The sequence below is a fragment of the Centrocercus urophasianus genome, unplaced genomic scaffold (genome assembly GCF_019232065.1).
Source record: "Centrocercus urophasianus isolate 14NV4802_14NV808 unplaced genomic scaffold, USGS_Curo_1.0 seq_14, whole genome shotgun sequence".
Classification (NCBI taxonomy): Eukaryota; Metazoa; Chordata; class Aves; order Galliformes; family Phasianidae; genus Centrocercus; species Centrocercus urophasianus.
In genome coordinates, this window is record NW_024884586.1 from 2,454,274 (window position 1) to 2,476,170 (window position 21,897).

Here is a 21,897-nt window from a genome sequence, read left to right on the forward strand (position 1 = left end):
CTGAGCTACTCAGGTCAGGTCAGGCTTTGTATTTCAGTCACCTTCAAAGCTTGGACATAGCAGCCATGATTTGCTTGCCTGAGAGTAACTTCAGTTTCACTGTCATCTTAGAGAGAGATTTTGCCAATATGGTAATATTTTATATTAATTGGGGGGAAAAACAGAAGAACCAACAACTAGTTCAGTATATTGCTGAGGCACTGTATAATCCATTCATAGTGGGTTAAAAAAGCCCCAGAATTTTCAGGTAATTTTCATGTTGCTTATATCATGAAAGAATAAGTAGTCATTCTTTTAAAAGAACATGCTGTCCTTTTGGATAGCTGTATTGCTCAAGTGATGTCCAAGTGTCCAAGTCAAGCATGTTGCTAGTGATGTGGTGTTTTTCTTTTTTTTATTATTTTTATTTATTTTTCCTTTTTATTTTTCCTGCAGATGGCTTCCTCTTGGGTATAATTTGGAATAAAATTCCGTACTGTTAAGTGTTTTGGCTCTTTCATTTATTCAAAGAATGTAAGACATTACAGATGGCTTGAAATATTTCTATTTCCTCTGTATACTTATGGGACAATAGGAGGGAACCCCCCACGGTTGACCAATGTTTCTATTTTTATATAGAGGAGTGTATAAACATCTGATTAGTTTTGAAAAAGAATCACGTTATTTCTTTAATCTTTTGGATGAGAGAGCATACGTTAACATTTAATTTTACATGTATCAATTCCTGCTATAATAGAAGTAGCAGCTTTTATTATGTACTAATTCTTTGACAACAACTTTTTACTATGTTTATTATTATAATGACCTATAGTTCTCACCTCTTGTGCAGTTTTGCATGAAAAAGATATAGTTTCTATTTCAACTGCCCGTGTTTTGTGAGGCGATATGTAATTGATGGTGATCAGTGATGTTCATTTTGAATGGAATTTAAGGGCATTGTAGGTGCTTTTGGATGCAGGAGGCTGGGATTACGGCACTGGTAAAGAAAGAAGAGAAGCCTTTTCTGGGCAGCCTGTTGCTGCAAAGAATGCTTGCATACAACTGAAATGTGCAAGTGTGCTTATTTGGGGTATTTTCTGTGCACCTGCAAGCTATTTTGGGACATAAATGTGTGGGTTTTGTTGTTGTTTTTTGTTTGGCTGGTTGGTTTTTGTTTCCCTAGCTGTGATGTAAGCAGCTTACACTTTTCAGTTGTCTTAGCCTTGGAATTTTAATTGATTAACAATCACTGGCATTTTCAAGCATTAGAATATTTAACAAGTGTTGAATCTGACCAAACATTTTCTATTAAATTATCAAGCTGTGATAGCATTACCAATCCCTACCACTCACGTGAAAATTATTTAAGCCTTTGTATCCAGTTCTACTCAGAACTTTATAAGTATCAAGTTTTACAATATAGAATGACATGACGTTTTGAGTATAATGTTCATAAAAAAACAAAACTTACTCTTTTTAAAGTTTATCTGTTTCTTTTTTAAGGCTTCTCTGTCGTTCTTTCTGGCTTCACAGAAAGACTATATGTTGTTTTTTTCATCAGTTTGATGAACTGATTTGATGAACTGATTCATGAAATCAGTTGATTGAGTCTGACCGGAGTCTGATAGTGTTTTTGAGATGAGGATGAGGCCAGAGCATCTCCTGAGCTTAAGGGAAGCAGTTGCCCTGATGATACTGATGTGCCATACACCACAAAAGAAAAGAATAATTACAGAAATCCCTGTCAGCTTGAAATGGTAGAAAATTACTTCTCAGCTTTTAGTTTGGCACCTGACATTTAGTTTTGGAAGCAAGACAGGTCAGCCAGAATTTTCTGCAGCACCTGCATGCCCCATGATGAGCTAGATCTCCACTGTTGGCTCTCTCACAAAAACTTAGATGTCCAATTAAGTACTCAGGTGGAAATTCTGTCTAAATCTCTATGCATGAATGGTCGAAGCTCTGAAGTATGAGATTTGATTATAATCATATACTGTAGAGCTTCAACTATTGTGAGGTCATCTGAGCCCTAAAAAGAAAAAAGATAAGGAAGAGCGCTTGTATTACAGATTTCCAGATCAAATGGACCACCTCAGTGGTCTGTGCTGACTTACTCTGTCACACAGGCGTTGAATAATGTCTTGCAAAACTGAAATAAAGAATGTTTCAGAGTTCTTTTAATTTTTTTTTTTTTTTTAATAAATTTTTTACTTGATGAACTCAGACTCCAGTTGTGGTGATCTTATTGCAATAAACTGTTCCAATTTTTCTTATTATTTTGAATTATTATGATGATAACTTCTGGATCTTGTAATATGCTAGATCTGGGAACATTTTTATCTGGAGTCTTCTTACAAGTAAACAGCTTATCTACATGTAACTCTATACTCTATACTTCATAGAGAGCTAGATGTCAAGCATCTAGCTCTCTATGAAGTGTTTCTTGGCTCTCTTTAGGGGAAAAAAAAAAAAGAAAAAATGAAAAAGCTGAGATCTCTTTAAGATTTGAAATCAGAATCTTTGAGATCACAGCTGAGAGTTGTCAGATTTTGTAACCTTGTATTATTAAACTTCACAATGCGATACTTGTTTTCTTGCCCTAGTTCATATTTTATTGTATTTGGAAAACTATCTTCAGCATTCTCTACACAACATTCTCATGTGATTTTCTTAGCAATTCTGTGACTTCCCAGTTTTGACACATGAGAAGAGATGTGGATTTATTAGCTGAAAGGAGGATTGGGAATTAGCTAATGTTTCCTTGAGGTGGTGCCTTCTACAACTGTCTTCCAGTTGTAACCTATAAGTAATGGCTTAAGTTGGAAAAAATAAATAAAAGGAGAGCCACTGCCTTCTGTTTCATTCTGCTAAAATACCTAGGTTTAGAGTTTGGTTTTTTTTTTACTTTTGTTTCTCATTAGTTTAATAATAATTTATCTTCCTAATATTAGAATCACAGAATCGTAGAATCACCAGGGTTGGAAAAGACCTCCGAGGTCATCCGTCCACCTACTGCCAATATTTCCCACTAAATCACGTCCTTCAGTACAACATCTAAATGTTTCTTGAATGCCTCCAGGGGCAGTAATTATGCTATTAATTTTTGAGTCACTAATGGTCTTTAGCAGTAAACTTCCTATATGACTTGACTCAGTTATAAAAATACTGCATAATGTTAGATCAAGATCTGGGAGACAGTGTCAAAGGCTTTGCTGAAGTCTAGGTAGACTACGTCAACAGCCTTTCTCTCATCCACCAGACGGGTCATGCATCATAGAAGGAGATCAGCTTGGTCAAGCTGGACCTGCCTTTCGTAAACCCATGCTGCTAGGCCTGATCCCCCAGTTGTCCTGCACATGCTGCGTGATCTCCCTCAAGACAATCTGCTCCATAATCTTCCCTGGCACTGAGGTCAGGCTAACAGGCCTGTAGTTCTCCGGATCCTCCTTACAACCCTTCCTGTAGATGGCAGTCTTGTTGGCAAGCCTCCAATCCTCTTGGACCTCACCAGTCAACAAGGAGCTCTGATGGATGATGGAAAGCAGCTCGACTATCATCTCTGCCAGTTCCCTCAGCACTCTCAGGTGAATCTCATCCAACATGGACTTGTGACAGTCTTTTTGTCTGCTCTGAGCAGAGACTACCGTGTCGGAGACTGGAGTCCTCTGAGGATAACTGGTGTGACTTTTAAAGACAGGTGTAAAGAAGGCTTTCAGAACCTCTGCCTTTTCCTTATCCACAGTGGTTGCATTCCCAGCCTCATCCAGTGAAGAATGGAGATTCTCCTTGGTCCTTCTCTTACTGTTGACATATTTGTAAAAAGAGTTCTTTGTTCCTTTTTACCCCAGCGGCCAGTTTGAGTTCAAGCTGGGCTTCCTCCTTTCTGATTTTCTCTCTGCACATCTTAACAACTTCATTGTATTCTTTCTGAGTTGCCTGTCTCTTCTTCCACAGGAGGTAGATTCTGTTTTTCTCCTGGAGCCTCAAGAATAGCTCCCTATTCATCCATGTCAGGTCTTCTTCCCCGCCAGCTCATTTTGTGGCTCAGGGGGGATGGTTTGCTCCTGTGCCTTTAAGACTTCTTTCTTGAAGAGCGACCAGCCTTTATTCTCTAAGACTGAATCCCAGGGGACTTCCCCTACTAGTCTTGTGAACAATTCAAAGTCCGCCCTCCAGAAGTTCAAGGTAGCAGTTTTGCTGTTCTCTCTCCTGGCTCCATCGAGAATCAAGAACTCTATCATTTCATGGTCGTTCTGACCAAGACAGCCGCTAACCTCCACGTCTGCCACTATTCTGTTTGATTTCATTCTGTTTGATTTTTGTCTCTGCTACCACTTCAGAGTACCCTTACTTAAGTTCACTGTTGTACTAAACAAGACTATACCGTTGACATTTTTGTTACCCTTTTAAAGCATAGAAATCATATCTGTGGTCTCCTTTTGAAAAGCTTGTGGAATATTAAGTGGCAGAGAGCTCCTCAAATCGCTCTATTTACGTGCAGGTTACTTGAGCTGGTCTGTCTGAAAATGTTGAATTTTATCAGAGGTTTTTATATTCCCCTGCTTTTATTTATTTTTTTCTACCAGTAACTGAAATAAGAGTGCTCCCATTTTACAGATGTAAGATTTTAAATAGAACTTTGAATGTTTAATTTTACTCAGCTTTAATAATCGTGTGATGAAAAATGGAAAACATACTACTGGAGATTGCTCAGAACTCAAATCCAATGTGTCTGTCCAAGAGTGCAAAGGAGAAATGCTGAAAAGGAGAAAAAGTGGGCATGAGAGGTAGATAGATGCTTACAAGTACAGGCTTTGTCAGTGCCAGTCCTCTCTGAAGAATCATATTGACAGATTTTGGAATCTGTTGTTATCTTCCCTAAAGACTGCTTCGTTATGCCAGCCTACCTAGAGGAAATGCAGTTCATTCATCAAGACTGTGTTCTGCTGGCAGGCCATGAGTTCCTGTGACAGTACCTGCATTGGCACAGACTGGCCTTATTCTTTACACCAGAGCTTTTGCCAGCCCAACTCTGGTGTAGGTATTTCTCTTAGTGTACTCACAGGAGGCACACCTGCAATGCTGTCCATCCATGTAGCTCACTGACTGTAACACAGCACTTGGCTTCACGGGAAGAGAGGATGGGCACGGCCTTGGACTGGTTCCATTTTCCTGAACAGGAAGCTGAGACTCCATGGAAAGCACCAAACTTTTTGGCTGTCTTTTCATGCTGCTGCAGATGGTGATGTATTCTAATTTAATCTTGGGGAGAGTACTAACAGGAAGGGCTTTTGATACTTTTCTTCATTAAGTCTGTGGAACTGTAAAATTCAGTAGGAATCAATGCACAGAAATCTGTTGTTTTAATGGGATACATTCATCTTGCAATCTAGGAAACCTTTTGAATGTATTTCAGGTCCTAGTCTATCTAGGCTTTCACTCACATGTAAAGTTGTTTCTTTGTAAGATTTTAGCCATGTTTTCCTGTTGATATACTTTCCCTTCTCTTTCTTTGTAGAAACACACACACAAAAGGGGAAATTGATTGTAACCCAAAATGGGAAGCTGTAACACGAAGCAATGTAAGAAGCATTGTTAAATTCCCGGAACGACCAGCAGAATGTACAAAAATACGTATCTCCTTTTCTGCAACTTCCTTAAGGTCGGCAGTGAGTGGCAGTGATTGATGTGAGTGCATGTTTGGCAAGGTGCTGAGTTCTAGGCTGCGCTCTCTTTTTGGGCTTTGTAGTGCTCACGTGGGTAGAGGTGCTTATGTTGCATAATTGGCTGCCAGCCCGCTTAAAATCCCCCGGATTTTTGAAAAGCCATTTGCTCATGCGAGCTGTCCCATACACCTTTCTCTGGGCTTTGCATTCCTTCCTGTAAGAGTTCAGTGGGCAGACTGGCTTTCTTTTGTTGGTGTTGTGCGTTATCTCTGAGCAAAGCTGGCAGAAGGCTGCTTGGAGTAAGGCTCATCTGTGTGAAAAATCTTGAATGCACGCTGGGTTAGCAGTGTTTGGATGTGAAAATGAAATAACAGGGGAGGGTAAGGTATAGATTAATTTTGCCTTGTAGTCTGATGTCCAGAACAGTTATAACAATTCACAGAGGTAGATGGCACTATATATTTGCCTACACAATTTCTAGAGGATTAATACCCTTTTTTTTTTTTTTTTAACTATATTTTTTTTCTAACTTCTACTGCTTGTATTAGGACCAAATTCAGACTTCTTGATTTATTTGCATGTTTCAAGATATCACAGAATCACAGAATCACCCGGGTTGGAAGGGACCTCAAGGATCATGTAGTTCCAACCCCCCTGCCTAGCAGGGCCTGTTCTTCATTTTGTCATCTGGAGACAGATGGCATCTCTCTGAAATCAGTAAGCATATTTTGCTTCATCAGACACAGCCCTTCTTATGGCTAGCTGTCAATTCAGATAGATGTTGTATTTAATATACTTTATATTACCATTTTGTTACATTCACAGACCTTCTCTTGAAATGTTGCTGATGGGCATATTCTAAAGAATTATCACAAATGCAAGAGTGTAAACCCAAGCCTGCTCACAGTTCATTACAACTGCTAGTAATCAACAGAATGCATCTTCAAATGCATTCCTAATAGCAAGGCTGGTATTAATGGTGTGGTTAAATATCTGACTGTGCAGGTGTGAGATGTAAAAATAAGATAAGCAAGACACATAGTATTGCAGTAATATTTGATAGGATGTTGACCAGTTGCTCTGGAGGAACAGTTAAACATTAAAACATCAAGTTTTAATCATAAAATATGTTCATATAAATGCTTAACTACATGTTGGTTGTAATTGTTGAGTGATGCACATTAATTATCTCACTGCACTTTCTTTAAAACAGTCAACCAGTGCACTAATTATACTTGTAAGTGCTGGAAGTCTTTTGAAAGATAGTTTATAGCATTATCTAGAAAATCACTTGGGAAGTCATTAAGAATTTGAAAGAGGTTATGGCTACTGTTGCAACACAATGCTACTGCTGCTTAAAGGAAGAGAGGAAAGATGAAGGCAGAGGAAAGAGGGAGAGAAAAACTGCATTAGGCAAAGATTTTTTTGTGCCTGGCTGATAGAGTAAATATATGTAAAAAGCTCATTTATGTTTCTGATTTGAAGCTAATTTCCTAGGCTTATATTCTTCAGGTACAGAAGTCTCTTTAACTACATACACAGTAGTTAATACTAACAAGAAAAAAACCACACAACAAACAAGTTAATTGTTGTCATAAAGACGTGTCCCAGTGCAGGTTAGAAACCACTCCTGACTACTGGTTGTTGAGTAGGGACAGAGATATTTCTTAATCTATTTCATGCTGAAAATTAAAATGTGAGCCTTCAATAAAGAGAATGAATTTCTAGGATTTTGATATTCTTTCTTCAGTGTTCTTCTTTCATTGTTGCTTCAGAAATACTTTAAATATTAGATACTTTCCAACTCTGCTTTCTTGTTTGTCTCATAACCAAACATTTCATTTGCTGTAGACCTGTATTCTTCAGATGGAAGTATAATTTACTGAAATCATTACTCAGGTGAATTTATTGCTGCATTGAAATTGTGTTTTCTGTTTTTATGTTGATTGTTTAGCATCCTGGCAGCAATTCTAGCTGACTGACAAGTATTTTGACTGTATGAGAAATTTTGAAGGAAGGTCATGTGTTACCTTCAGCTACAAGTCTTGAGAGTTCACATTCATGGCTTCTGAACTTTTTGATGGATTTTAAAATGTATGCAAAAAAAAAAAAAAATCTCTTGCATAAAGTACTTCTTACAGACACCTAACATATTTGTATTTGGTTTGACACTTCACTACAAGTCTGAAAGTTTCTGATTCCCATCCATGGTTGTCTCTCTCTCACTGTTTCTGGTAACACTGAGCATGGGAACTTTTTTTCTTTTTTGTCAGGGGAGGGATAAAAAAAAGTCCAAGGGTCTCCCTTGGCTTGAAAACAATGAAGAAGTGCAGTTTTAAAAAAATAAACGTGCAAATTCTCCTTATTTGCACAAGCATTCTAATTTTACCTATCCACGATTAGAACAGAGTAGCTAGAAGTTCATTCCAAGAAGAAAATTCCATTCACAATATCAGAATTAATCCCATCAAGGCATTAGTATACAATGAAGTTATTCTTAAATCACTGTAGTCCAGGTTCGTTTTGTTCAGAAACAGAAGATTGTTTGACAGATCTTTTTGAATAAGCCTCTGGGATGGGGATATTTAGTGAAGGCAGAAAAGGAAGCTAGTTTCTTGGTGGTTGTAATTTTCTAGGTCATTTTGTTATTTTAGAAAACAAGCTTAGATACACAGTCCTTGCAGAAGTGCATTTTACATTTGGCTTTTTCAATATTGCAGTTCACTAAGGAAAGGTGTTTAAAAGTCACACAATATTAAGAGGTTTAAAAAACAAAGTGGTGAACTTGAAACAAATTTATTCCATGTATATTCATAGATTGGCTTATACATTTACTAGTCTGGTGCATCTCACATATGAGGGAACGTTGAGAGACCTGGGTCTGTTCAACTTGGAGCAGAGGGGAGGATCTTATCAGTGTCTCTAATTAGCTGCAGGGAGGCTGCAGAGGGGATGGAGCCAGACTCTTCAGAGGTGCCCAGTCCCAGGACATGTGGAGATGCAAACAAAGCAGTAGCATGGCAGGTTTGCTGCTCACACTGTGGTTGAACCAGAGGTCCCTTCCCCATGCAATCAGTCTGTGATCCTGAACGTGGGGAGGTTAAACTAGTCCTTGCTGAATTTCAGTAAAAAACTTCTCTATCTCTGTGACTTTGGAGAATTAGCTAGCTGTTTTAGTTGAGATGTTCACGCATGTTGACTTTCTTTGTTTTGCTGGACTTTTGATACAGGGTCTCTATGGCAAACTTGAGCCATATGATCACTGAGGCTTGTTTCAGTCTGGATTTCAAATTATGAAATACCTCAACTGCTACTTGTGCAGGTTAGTGACATTGAGAGACCTCTTCAGGCTTTGGGAGACCGATAATGTGGCTGAGGATCTTTCCTTTTTGATGTGTATTTTAAAATTGGCTGAAAAGGAGATACCTGGGGCAGAAATATCCACAGTCTATGGGAACAGCACCTCCCACATAGAGGGAGAGGAAGGATTACTCACCTGCAACTCTACTTGGACAGTTCTGTCATCAGTATTCACAAGCAACCTTCCTGCTGTTTCTAATGGAATTTCCCAAGTGTTTAACCAATTTCAGCTTTGAGAGAGTAAGAGAGGGTTAGCATCCAGCAATGTCAGCACGTGCAAGCATCCGAATGTGTCTTTTTGCTTTCCTGAGATGAAGAAAGTTCCTTGATTTCAAGTGAACATATTGCATATTCACACTCTCTTCTCCTCTCATCTCTTTGCTGCCATAAGTTAGAAAGTCTGGAATTAATGAAATAAATCAAAGTCGGTTTCCTAAGTTTTAGTGGGAGATGCTGGAAGCAGATTGCAGCATTTCAGGGGTGCCATGAGGTAAATATTGTTAAAGTTCATCTTGGGCAACTCTGTATTCCAGTGCATTCCAGTCCTCTTCATTTCTTTGATGATTGAAAGCACTTCTTTTTTTCTTGTAACAAGAGAATTTAATTATTTACAGTTGACCACCAGAGTCTTGTATAGTGCTGGCTTACGATATCTTGAAAGGGCTTTTTACCTGGAAATTCAGAGTATACTATATGTGCATTAGTTTCATTGTAGAGTAGGCTAAGGATAAATATGCAGTTTGTTAGAGACAAGATGTTGAAAGTCTGGAAGATGTTATAAAATTTAATGTATGTTTTGTATTCTGTTTACATTTAGAGATAACCCCCAAGCTTCAAGAATTTCCGCAGATTTGCAGCTTCATAACACTGCTTTTTTGTTTTGCCGATAGGCATTGTAATTGTTTTGTTTTAAGTAGAGGTATGCATCTGAAAAAGAAAATTCCCTGTGCCAAAATTCCGTACATAAGTGAATGGTGAAATGGTGAAATACTCAGCAGCTGGTGCTAGGTCATGCAAGTCCAGATGGAACAAAATTCCTTCACATAATGTCCGGAACATAGTCTCTTATTTTCAGGGAGGCTTGTAGACAAGATGATGATAGTGCATGACCTAACAAAACACGTTTACTTGGGAGGTAAATAAAGCCTACAAGCTCAAAGTTACCCAAGGGAGAATCAAAGATTTTGTGGAAGAGTTGAAATGGAAGGTGGCTGGCTGTGTTAGACATTTTAAATCCCAAAGTCATTTTGGGATCTTTAATTCAAATCTTGTTAATAGAGCTCAATTGTTTTATATTTTATGTGCTTTGGGATAGTTTTTGATTACTATTATTTTTTTTTTTTTGTAAGAAGAAACAAGTGCACAAATATGTTTTGAGAAAACACACAGTGTGAGAATGTGTTTTAAAGATGTTTAGTTATTTAAGTGCAGTGGTTGGTAGTGGTATTTCATAGACGTCATCTTCTGTTCAATCTCTTCAAAAAATGCTTTCTAAAGATGACTTGCAAAAAGTGTATCGTGTTGTAAACTTCCTGAATGAGCTTTTCCCCTTTCTACTTTGGTAGTGCCATCAGAAGTAATGGATTTCTGATGGAAAGCTGACTGGAATGTTGATACAGAAAACAGTGTAAACTGCAGACTGAGCAGTCTTCCTGGCTGTAGCCAAACAGATCCAACTAGAACACTGGTTTAAGTTTTTGTTTGGTTATTCTTGGGGTGCGAGCTCTGAGATAAATGATAAACTTCTAAATTGCAGTTCAGCAAATGGATAATTTCTGTCCAATGGATTTAGAAGTCAAATAATATACTTATTCCATAATAAGTATACAAATTACTAGCATTTTTCTGTAATGAAACTAGAATACTACGTAAATACTGTTCAGTATAGCAATAGTATGAGGTATTCACTTTCACACTAAGCCTCATCTTAAGTGCTGCAGTGCTTGGGTGAGATTGTGACAATTTTCTTTAATTTTTCAACAGTCTTCAGAAAGCTATATACAGTATATTCAATGCTGATATGTGTAACTAATTTATCTTAACATCACCTTATAACCTAACTTCTTGTTTGATTTGAAAGCATTCTGTGTGAGTTACTGACAGACAGTGCTTTGCTTCAGTGAACACCCGTGGTTTCAGGCAGTGCTTAAAATGTCATTTCAACACCTTGACCGTAAGATCTCTGTTTCATGTTCTTCAGTTCAACTTCTGGATATTTCTGCCAGATTTTTAAGGCAATCACTTGTAATCTGGAGTGGATTTGAAGCACTCAGCACCCTTAAAGGCTTAATTCTATAAACAGTGAGTTGGACAGTCTGATTCTTTTTAATTTTCAGTGTCATTGGTAGAAGCTGTGTTCAGGTTCCAAGAATTCTGGCAAATAAGTGAAACAATATGGGAGTGTGTTCATTTTTAAACTTCTGAGTTTTTTTCCTGTTTACTGAAGAAGCACATGACCTTTGAATTATGTTCACAGTGGTGCTTTTGTCTGTTTTGGTGTATAGCATCTGGTTGGTAAGGAAGCATTTTTCTCTTCCTACTGGCCAGACTATGATGGCAAGCATACTGGATAGTAGCTTGCGTTTATACTAGTTTGGAAAGTTCTTCTCAGTGCTGTTTGTATTTCAAGTATTACACTAATATTTATTACCTTATTTTAACTAAACTGAGACTCAATCATTGTTTAATTTCAAGGAGGAGCATTGCATTGCCTTGTTGTCTTTATCCTCAATCTCTATATTTATAAATTTCTTCCAGTTAATTTGAAAACAGATTCTCTGTATAGCCAGTGGGTGTACTTTGCTTAAGATGTTTTCCTTAACAATCACTAATTGTCCACTAGTAAAGAATGAAATCTAGAAAGCATATTTTATTCTGAAGACCATTTTTAGATTAGAAAGAATTTTCACTGACACAAGTCAGATTTACACTTCCATATAAGCTATTTATTAGCATTGATTGCTATTGAGAACTCCCTCCCCAGCTCAGCAGTCCCTTCTGATAATTACGACACTGCTTGACCTGCAAATAATGTTTCATCACAACAAAAAGAACTATCATTTAAATACACTTTATTTTTAAGATGCATTTTAAAACCCTGGAATCAATTACATTAGCCTTACTGATGCTCGAAAGTTCAAAGCTGCTTGGTTGTGCATGTGTTCTGAAAAAAAAGGCTGTGCATAAGTCACGCATCCCAACCTCACGTATTTGTCATTTGTGCACTGAACACCTAGTGGATTAATTGCATATCCTGGGTCTTACATTCCCTTAAAGCAGAATCATAGAATATCCCAAGTTGGAAGGTCTCCTGGCAGCAGATAGGACTGCCCTGAATCCTGTATCTGAGAGCGCTCTCCAGCTCTCCTTGAACTCCAGCCACGTGGTGCCATGCCTTGGGCAGCCCGTTCCATGCCTACCACCCTCTGGTGCAGAACCTTTCCTTAATCTCCACCCCATCCTCCTCTGACACAGCTGTCCATGCCATCCCCTCGGGCCCTGTCGCTGTCACAGAGAGCAGATCTCAGCGCTGCCCCTCCGCTCCCTGTGAGGAGCTGCAGCCGCCATCAGGCCTCCCCTCAGCTCCTCTCAAAGCACGTGGAGTGAGCATTTGTGGTAGGAGGGCACAAGCAGAGCCTGTGGGAGCCATCACAGAGCTCCTGTCAGAACAGGTAGGCTTGGCAGGTCTGAAGGAATGCAACAGCCGTAAATGTGAGCGTGCAGAGCTTGAGAAGTGCTGGAGCCAAGGCTGCATGAATAACCTTAATTTGGCCGACTTTGTGTGTATGATTCAATTTTAACGGTATACCGTGAAAAGATTGACTTTATTTATTTGTTATTAGGATTTTACTGTATTCTTTGCATTTTGGCTCATCGGCATTGAACAAAGGGGTACTCAGTGGCTGTGTGTTGTTGTATCTTTTCGAGATACAGATTCCAGGCTTTTTACCACACACCTCCTAAACTCTACGATACATACAGAACTCAAACGATTTCATCATCAGACTTTGATGATCGTTTCATTACAATGTCTGTATACATCTACCACATTACGTTATCTTTATGGAAGTCCTGCAAGATCAGTGGTGGTATTTTCTTATTTTTAACTGATGTGGGATGAAAAACAAAGGGAGATAAGGCCAGTAATATCAAACTCATTGGCTAATGCTGGATGCTTAGCTTGGAATGACTAGGATGTCTTTTCAAGGAGGACTTTTTGATGTTTGAAACAGTTACGCTCGGTTGCAGGAGGGAGTGCTTACCACTTCTAAGAATAAAGACTCAGAAGTGTTAAGCTGTCTATCCTGAATATGAAGAATACAACATGAGAAACTTTGGGTTTGGAAGTTTTTCCCAGGATCATAAAACAAGCTGTGTATCAGAGTATCAGAGACAGAATTTTAACCGCTTTTCACCCAAGAATACCCAAGTTTTATTGCAGAGGTTCTAAAGATGAATCTGTAGTAAATGTTTGTGTACAACTTATTTTTATGCTTTCAGTTTTCATCAGCTGTCTGGACCAGGATGTTGGGGGATGGAGAGAAATTGCTGGAAACATGAAATCTCAACCTGATTCCTTTGCTATCTGCATTCTTGAATGATTCTAGATTTTTATTTTTTTTCCCTAATGCAGACATGTCTTGTTGTCTTTACTCCTTGTAAATTCTAAGCTTAGGATTTTGTTAATAATTATGTGCTTGTGAATTTTTTACATATGTCGTCATTTCACGTCTTCAGTATTCAGTATGGAATACAAAATTCATAAAGACCATTTCAAGATTTTTCATCAAACTGACTTCGAAATTTCAGCCCAGTCTCCCATTACTGGAAGCAAGTTATTAATCAATGATGTACTTCTGTTATTGAAAGAAGAAAAAACCTATATAGATTTCTCTTCACTTTTGTGCTCTGTTTCTCTTTTTACTCATACAGCTTGTGCACCTCTGTTCTGAGGTCAAAATTCCTGTCAGTGTTTAGGGTGACTTGAAATGCCATAGCTCATGTCAGCTTGGAGGGGTAAATACTGAAGGGACTCAAGCTTATTTGATGTATGTTATAGTTAATACACATCATGCAATCTGCTCACTGCTGCAGTAATAGTGGTCTGAGAACATGTGATGTGCTTGGAGCATCTTTGAGGCAAGAAATTGTTTTGGTCCCTGAGACCTTATAAAGTCATGAGATGTGAGCTCACTTTTCAACAGGGCTGGAAAATAATGTACCTGTTATGATACGACCCCTTAGAAAATTTCAGATGTTTGCAATGAGGTTTATAGAGATAATCCTTAAGTGAAAAGGTGCTCTATAAATAGGCTTTTGTTGGAGTAAGTGTTGAATATTTTTGCAAGTAGTTGTAAACAGAGTGTTTAAGTTTGACTAGGTAAACTAATAAGGAAAGCCAGGGACAGTTTTAATAGCTATCAGTGAATGTTAAGGACAAATATATTGCCTGTGGCTCAGAAGGCTCATCAGATGGAGGCTGCTGGAAACTTTGCTGGTAAGAACAGTAACCGGGCCGTTACCCAATCTTGTACTGCTTTTAAGCTGTTACTCTTAGATCCTGATGGAAACAGCGTTCTGGACTTGTCTTATCCAGCGTAGCCATTCTTAGATTTTATATCTCCTTAAAATGACTGCAGATGAACAAGTACGTATGATCCTTTGATTGGTGGGAAGTAAAAAGGCCAATCCTATGTGCTGAACAGTTTTGTTTTAAAAACAGGAAGGTTTGTTTCAGGGAAAAGAAAAGGTTTGGATGCAGCTGGTACTTGAACAGGAAAAGATTACTCTGTCGTTGTGACACTGCATCTGAAATCAATCAAATCTGAAAGCAGCTTTCTATGTCTCTATTTTATGATTATCCTGACTAGCTTTTCTTAATGTGCACAAAAATGTGTACAACTTATACAGTATATCAGTAGTTTTATACTTCAAAAGCTAATTTTAGTTGCACTTCTGTGTATGTAATGGAACAGCAGGTTGCAACCTGTAGTTTTAGGGTTCCTTAAAAACAAAGCAGAATTAAAAATGTAAGCAGAGACATTCCAAGACAATGAGTTTAGCTTCAAATTTTAAATCATAATCTAAAAGAAGTCTGCATTAATTGCCAGTTTATTCCTATTGTTGCTTCTTAAATCCTTGCATGGATTTTATTAAATATTGAATAGGGACTTATTAGTTATTGTGTGTGTAGCATATACATTGTGTATAACATCTCCCTCAAAGTTTATCAATCTAGTCTACTAGTTTTTTTCCATTTTCTCAAAATTTTTCAGTTCTGTATACATTTGCTTTCAGTGAAATTTTCAGAGCTTCTTTTTCAGGTGATGTTCTGTTGTATCGCTTAAAACTGTCTTCCATAAGTTCTTAGAAAAGAAAAGAAAAGAAAAGAAAAGAAAAGAAAAGAAAAGAAAAGAAAAGAAAAGAAGATATTGCATAACTAAATGCCTCTTTTGTTTGTTTTTGTTTCATTAGTTTTGCCAACCTGGAGGATGGCAGCTTTCAAAAGAGAGAAAACAGCCAACGTTCTTTGTGGTGGTTCTGACTGATATAGACTCGGAGAGACACTACTGCTCCTGCTTAACTTTCTATGAAGCAGAGATTAATCTACAGGTAACACCTTTAAAATAAGTCACAGAAATGTAGAAAAAAGTGTCTAGAAATACAAGATTAATGTAACAGAGGACAATTTTAGGAAATATTTTAATCTTCTTACTAAGGATGTCCTGTTCTGTCTTATTTAAGTGTGTGTTTTTGTTCCAAGGTAACACTTTGTCTAGCCAAACTTTTAAAAGTCTCAAGAGCTGGAGAATCCACCATGTCCTTGGGGAGGTTATTCCAATAATTCAGTATTCTCACAAGAAAAAAAAAAAGTCTTCTTAGATAGTCAGAATCTCCCCTGCAACTTGTATCCATTGCCTTTGTTTTCTTCCATGTGGCTTTTCTTTTCTCCATCATCTATCTTCTTCCTTTTTTTCCTCCATCTGTTTTCTTGTTGTTAATGAGACAGCCAATGTAACGTTCCTCTCATTTACTTCAGCGTACGACATAGCAGGAATTTTGTTTTGTTCTATGGTGTTTATTAACTTCTGCTCCCTCTACTGGCCATCTCTATCAGTCTAGCACAGGGCAAGCATGTACACGTATGCTGTAATGTATACATATTTCTATAAGTTCATTTATTGGCAATACTTGTGTGGGTGTAAATGTCCACATTTTTAAACTGATAGAATAATTCTTCAGTTTAGGTAGGTCAGATTTTGGGTGTCAGCTGTTTGGCAGCCTTGATTTTTAAACATGCATTTAATTATGTTTGGGCAACTTCAGTCTTTCAAAAATAGACATTTTGTTTCCCATTTTATGTAGAGTACTTCACAGAATCTATGCTATGACATAATCCTTGGAATCCTTAGTAGCTAGAACCTAGGGAAATCCTAATTCAGTCTGTAATTGTGGACCATTGCTGTTATGTTTTGAAATATTTTCTTTCCCAAATGAAAAATCAAAAATAAGCAAAACCTTGGCATTAAGTATATTTAAAAAAAAAGATATACATAGATAACTAGATAAAGGGCTTGTTTGTTCTTTTAGTGAAGAACTATAACATCTGATTAAAAGCATTTAAGAAAATGCTTTTGGTGCTCCAAGCTTACTCTGTTTAATACTGGAGTTGAAATCTTACTTTATCTTGTCAAATATTTAATAGACACAGAGTAGCAGTAACAACACTGGGCTTATTCTAGGCACGACTGGAAGCCAGGGAATAATGGTTGTTCCTGTTTCATTAACACTACTATTTAAATGGATGTGTTTTGTTTTTTTTTTATGTTACTGGGAGGAGCTAAAAGCAGAAATATAAGCAGATAAATCTATTTTAGTGTAGATCAATAGACATGTTTCTACTAATGCCTATCATCTTTCCTGTATTTTATAATTAAAGAGTAAAACATTCTATAGCAATTCCTTCCCAGCTGATAGAAATTTGAAATGGCTGACTTCTTCCACTCTATGTATTTCATAACATATTCTAAATTTAGCAAACTTGTTATTCATCCTGTGGTTTCTAGCAGCTGCTTTTGATTCACTATTCACATCCTTCAAGTAATGCTCATCACAAAACATGTATTAATATTATTAACTAAAAGGTTACTTTCTTATATTGCTTAAGTAGTAATAATAAGGAAAATAAAAACAAAACAAATTTACAAAAGCAACAACAAACAACAGCAAAAAGGCAAGGAAAAATAAATAAAAAATATATATGAAAAAAAAGAGAGAGCAGCAGGATGTTGGTTCTCGTAATGCCATTCCTGGCTGTGTTGCAAAGAATGCATATTTTTCAGATGAACTTGCTGTGGTGAAATTTATTCTATGACTGCTTTGTTTATAGCCAAACTTCCTGTTTCTTTCTAAAACCCAAAGAGAATAATTGAACGTGCCCTATTACATGGTCATTAGACAAGAATTCAGCACATGTACAATCTGTAATGAAACATAAGCTTATGAAACTTGGGCTATGAAAGTAATATTGATTTAACTATTCAGATGCACACCTTATTAAACAAAAATTCTGTAAAACTTTGTATGTGAACTTGATATGTGGACATCAGTTTTCACAGTCAAATAAGACAAATGGAAGATTCAGTTTTCCAAGGGTGATGAAGGTGATAGTCTTCACCAGGTACATCTTGCAGCTATATAAGACTGGTCTGAATTCAGCTAGAGTAGATTTGCTGTTTGACTTGGCAGAATCATCTTTGCAAGACATTCATACCTACCACTTGGGAGTTTCTGTGGTTAATTGTACTGCAAAGTGAAAACAAGCTCATATCTCTTGAATGCTAGAAGAGAGTAGAGAACCTTTTCTGAGTCTCTTGCATGCAAATACAATAATCTTTTTGACACAATTATTCAAGCTGCTCCTGAGAAGTCTACTTTTGCTGCTGCAATTGTCTTCATTATTACTTTAAATGTTTGCTGCAGGATAGTACACAAATATTTCCTGAAAAGTAAGGAGACTATACTCATGTGATTGTGAGGTATACCCATGATAGCCTAGGATACAATATTAATACAGCAATTATAAAAGCTATTTGGAGAAAGCTAAAGGAGTCTGTGAGGGAAAAAAAATTCTTTATAGCGTCTTTGAAAGTGCTGTACTCCATTTAATCTCTTGTCTGTTGTGTGCCATAAGACGTTTCCCAGTGATGATAAAAGCATAGGCTCCGGTAGTCAGCTCATGGCCTCTCTTCAACTTTCTCTCTCTGGGCAGAAAATAAAATAGTCTTTTATTCTCTGACACCTATTGACACCTATGAGTCATATTTGGCATTGTTGCAGTGTTGTCATTTTGAACTGACCCAGCAGTTAGTATTTGCGTAGATGCTGGTCAGTTGATTGTCAACTCTCATAAAGTTGTGATAGTATAGAGAAAAGATCGGTGTTATGTTTGGTGTGATTAATATTTCACATCTGTCTTTGTGAGGAAGGTGCACACAGGATATTCCATTAAGTATGTGAGAAGAACTCGCCATGAATGCAGGTGGTGCAGTTTTCCTGTATAACTCCTTATGAATCATTCTAAGATCTCTTTAAGGTTCCAGTAACAAGTTTCAAGTATACGTTCCCCATCTGTAATTAAAACCATGCATTTCAATTTTTGACCTTAATGGAGGTCTAACATTTGGAACATGACTAGTCTAGTCAAGAGTTACCAATGGTGGAGCCAGTGTCATTTAAAGACTCATTCAGATAGTTAAAAAGGGTTTAATGTGCAAGATTTATCTCCTACCTTAAGTTCCTACCAATCCAGATGTTAAGAAGTCTGAGATACAGAACCTCTGTCTCCTTCCTTCCTACTTCTTGTGTCTCCAGGTGGTCTGATCCACCTTCATGTCTGCCTTAAGATGCCAGTTAGAAATTCCCTGACAGATAAAGCCAGATGCTGTACTGACTTGCGTGTATCTAGAAGAATTAGGAGGAGGTGGAGAAGTCAGGAATATCCTTACTGCCTCTTTCCACACAGCCTTTGAATTTTTTTTGCATTACTGTATATTGATCCTTACTCTCTTGCTCTCTTACTCTCTTGCTCTAATTTGTTGTGGATATGAAGAAAGCTTTGACCTCTCAGCAAAAAAAAAAAAGGCAATTGTTTATTTTTCTGATGACTGAAGCTGAAAACTATCGAAGAGCCAGAATATTCAGAAAGAATCATAGCTTACATCTCCAGTATTCATCCATAAAGCTCTGTGTATGTAGATTTATTAGCTATCCCCCCAAAATACACATATGTATAGTTATTTCTAAAAGCAGTTTCTGGATGTTACCTGCTAACATGCAGGAATCTTTCTGAAAAATGGTGACTCACATTGGAAACATAATGGTCAAGTTGTATATTTGTTTTGCATTTTTGGGGAAAAAACCCTCTCACCAACCCCACCATCAACAAATTAGAGAGTGATTTATGTCAGCAACTGAGCTTGTGTGACTGCATTTCTTGCATTACAGAAATTCTGTTCAGTATGATGAGCAGGAAATGTCAAATATTAGTTTCTAACGATCTTACTACAAGATTTACCTGGTGATTTGTCTTAATCATATGTACATTAAAATGTTGTGATCACAAGGTTAGTAAGATTAAACGTATCATTGTGAAATCATAGAACTGTAGATGTATATAAGCTAATTTGCAACTCTCCTGTTCCAGAATCAGAATCTCGCTTCTTCTACTCCATTGCAAAACCATATAAAAAGAAATTGTAAAAATCCCGTACCAGAACATGGCAGATACACAGTATTTGCAAATATTTCCTGAGTCAAAGGAACAACTGCCAAAAAATGACATCACGCTCCATAAAATTTTAGTTTTTATGCTTGGATTGTAGAGTTGGTCATCCTACTGTGTTAAAGCACGTGCCACTTGATGAGTCACTGACGTTTGGTTTTTAGCAGAGAATCCTTCTTGAAATGTAAAATCTAATCCTCCTTTTGATATTTTGGTATTCCTCACACTTTGCAAGGAGTCTAGCAGTATCCTTCTAAATCTGTGGAGAAATTAATGGCATGGTAATATCCAGAGATTAAAGCAATGCCTCGCTTCCTTTATGTGAGGAGAAAATGTATAGTTCATATTCTACGTGATGAGAAATAGCCTTAAATTCTGAATATCCTTCAGTATGTGTAAGGTCTTCTCTAGACCAGAATTGAAAGTTCAGCTGAGAACAGCTGAATGAAGAAAATCGTATTTTCATCATCCTAATAACTGTGGAAGTAATTTGTCCTGTCCTCTTTATTTCTTGAGATGTGCTTGTGCATGCACAGATATCTCCTTCCCAATTTGAGTTTATGCTGTTGCAGGATAGAAAGGCTTCTTTGGGGTAATGATAGTCTTTTTGTCTTTGTCTGAATCTACACCATGAACAGTGAACTTTTGCCATTTGTGTGGCAACTGTATGTTCATTGGGTATGGACTTCCCAGATCTTCCAGCATGTACGTGGGCTTTTTGCCCACTCAAGAAACTTGCTTTAGCCTGTGGCTGCATAAGCTGGATGGGAAGGTGGAAAGACTGGGTACTTGGTTACTTTAATTTCAGCAGCCTGTACATGTGTTTAGGTGGTAATGCATGTAGGTAACTTCTGTGGTTTTTGAAATTACCTGCGTTGAATGGAATACATGAAATGGATGCTGTGTCATGCAAGAAAGTGTGATACAAACTCCTTATCACTTGGGAGTGTTTGTCACTTGGGAGTGTTCTTCAGTGCCAGAAGTAGTTAGAAAGTGAATGGGCCGTGTTACAGAGATTAGAAGTTTATTATCCTTTTCTGAAAGGATTGAAGCAAGATAATGGCTTTTACATTAGCATATTTATCCCAGTATAAGTTTAGCTATGGTGGTATGATTTCTGTACATGAAGCAGCCACAAAGTAGATCTCTCCACCTGCAATTTTAGTTCAGTGCAGCAGATTGTAGACAAGATGCAGATTGGTCTTCTGGAGGCAGTCAGCTGAGTTTATTGGATATATGCATTTGCATAATCTGAAAAATAAATAAAATGAACTGATGCTGAATGGTTTTTGGCCTTTGATTTTTAATAAACCGGCTGTTTGGCTGCAAATGAGACCAGCAGAACCTAAATCACGTGGAAAGAAAGGGATCTGTCCCAAATGAGCAATTGGCATGAGATTACTAAAGCTTCAAATAATTTTTCTTAAAGTAAGAATTCATGCGTGGTCTCCAAATCTGTCCTGGGCAGTCATTAGAAAAACAAAGGGTTTGCTGACCTTGGCACAACTTTGTTGCAGAATTTTGCAAAGGGCAAACTGTTTTTGACAATTGTCATGAAGTGCTGGAGTGAAAGTTTTTGTAATGACAGATGTTCATTCTCTCTTGGGCTGAAGAATCATTGTAAGTATAACTGTAATTTACTATCTGTTCAATTTGATTTCTTCTGAGTTTCAAATTATGTGTGCCAACCATCCACCCTCAAAACTTCAGAGCTACATCAAATATTTTCTAACTTTTCAGTACCTCCATTGAAATTGACTTTCCTCACTCTGACCTGATACATCTCCACCCACTGCTAATGAGAATTAAATGCACTGACTTCAACAGCATATGCCTCCAGAGTGGAGATGTATGAACAGCATGCTTGGATTGTCCTGGTGCCTGAAGATGCCTCATGTCCCTGACAAAAGCAATTGACAGAGCTGGCACAGAGTTGATTCAGAGACCCAAAAGCACGTGGTCATGCAGGGGCGAAAGAGGAGGGATAGTTGTGGTTCATGTGTGCTAACATTCAAGTGCATGTTGATTGAACTACTGCTTGTATGTCTTCAGGCTGTGGAAGTCCCTTAAGATCATCTACATTCAATAGCAGAAAAAGTTTTTTGAATT

At 37.5% G+C, this 21,897-nt stretch overlaps 1 protein-coding gene across 5 annotated transcripts in view; it reads left to right on the plus strand.

Moving 5' to 3' along the window:
- SBF2 (SET binding factor 2) overlaps positions 1-21,897 on the plus strand; it is a 238,330-nt gene that overhangs the window by 85,692 nt on the left and 130,741 nt on the right. For 4 of the 5 annotated variants that reach the window (XM_042813556.1, XM_042813558.1, XM_042813557.1 and 1 more), the window contains exon 3: positions 15,480-15,617. In XM_042813556.1, coding sequence (XP_042669490.1) covers positions 15,480-15,617 — 138 coding nt within the window. Of the gene's footprint in view, positions 1-5,581; positions 5,642-15,479; positions 15,618-21,897 lie in introns of those variants that run through there. The other variant, XM_042813559.1, reaches the window with a different exon arrangement.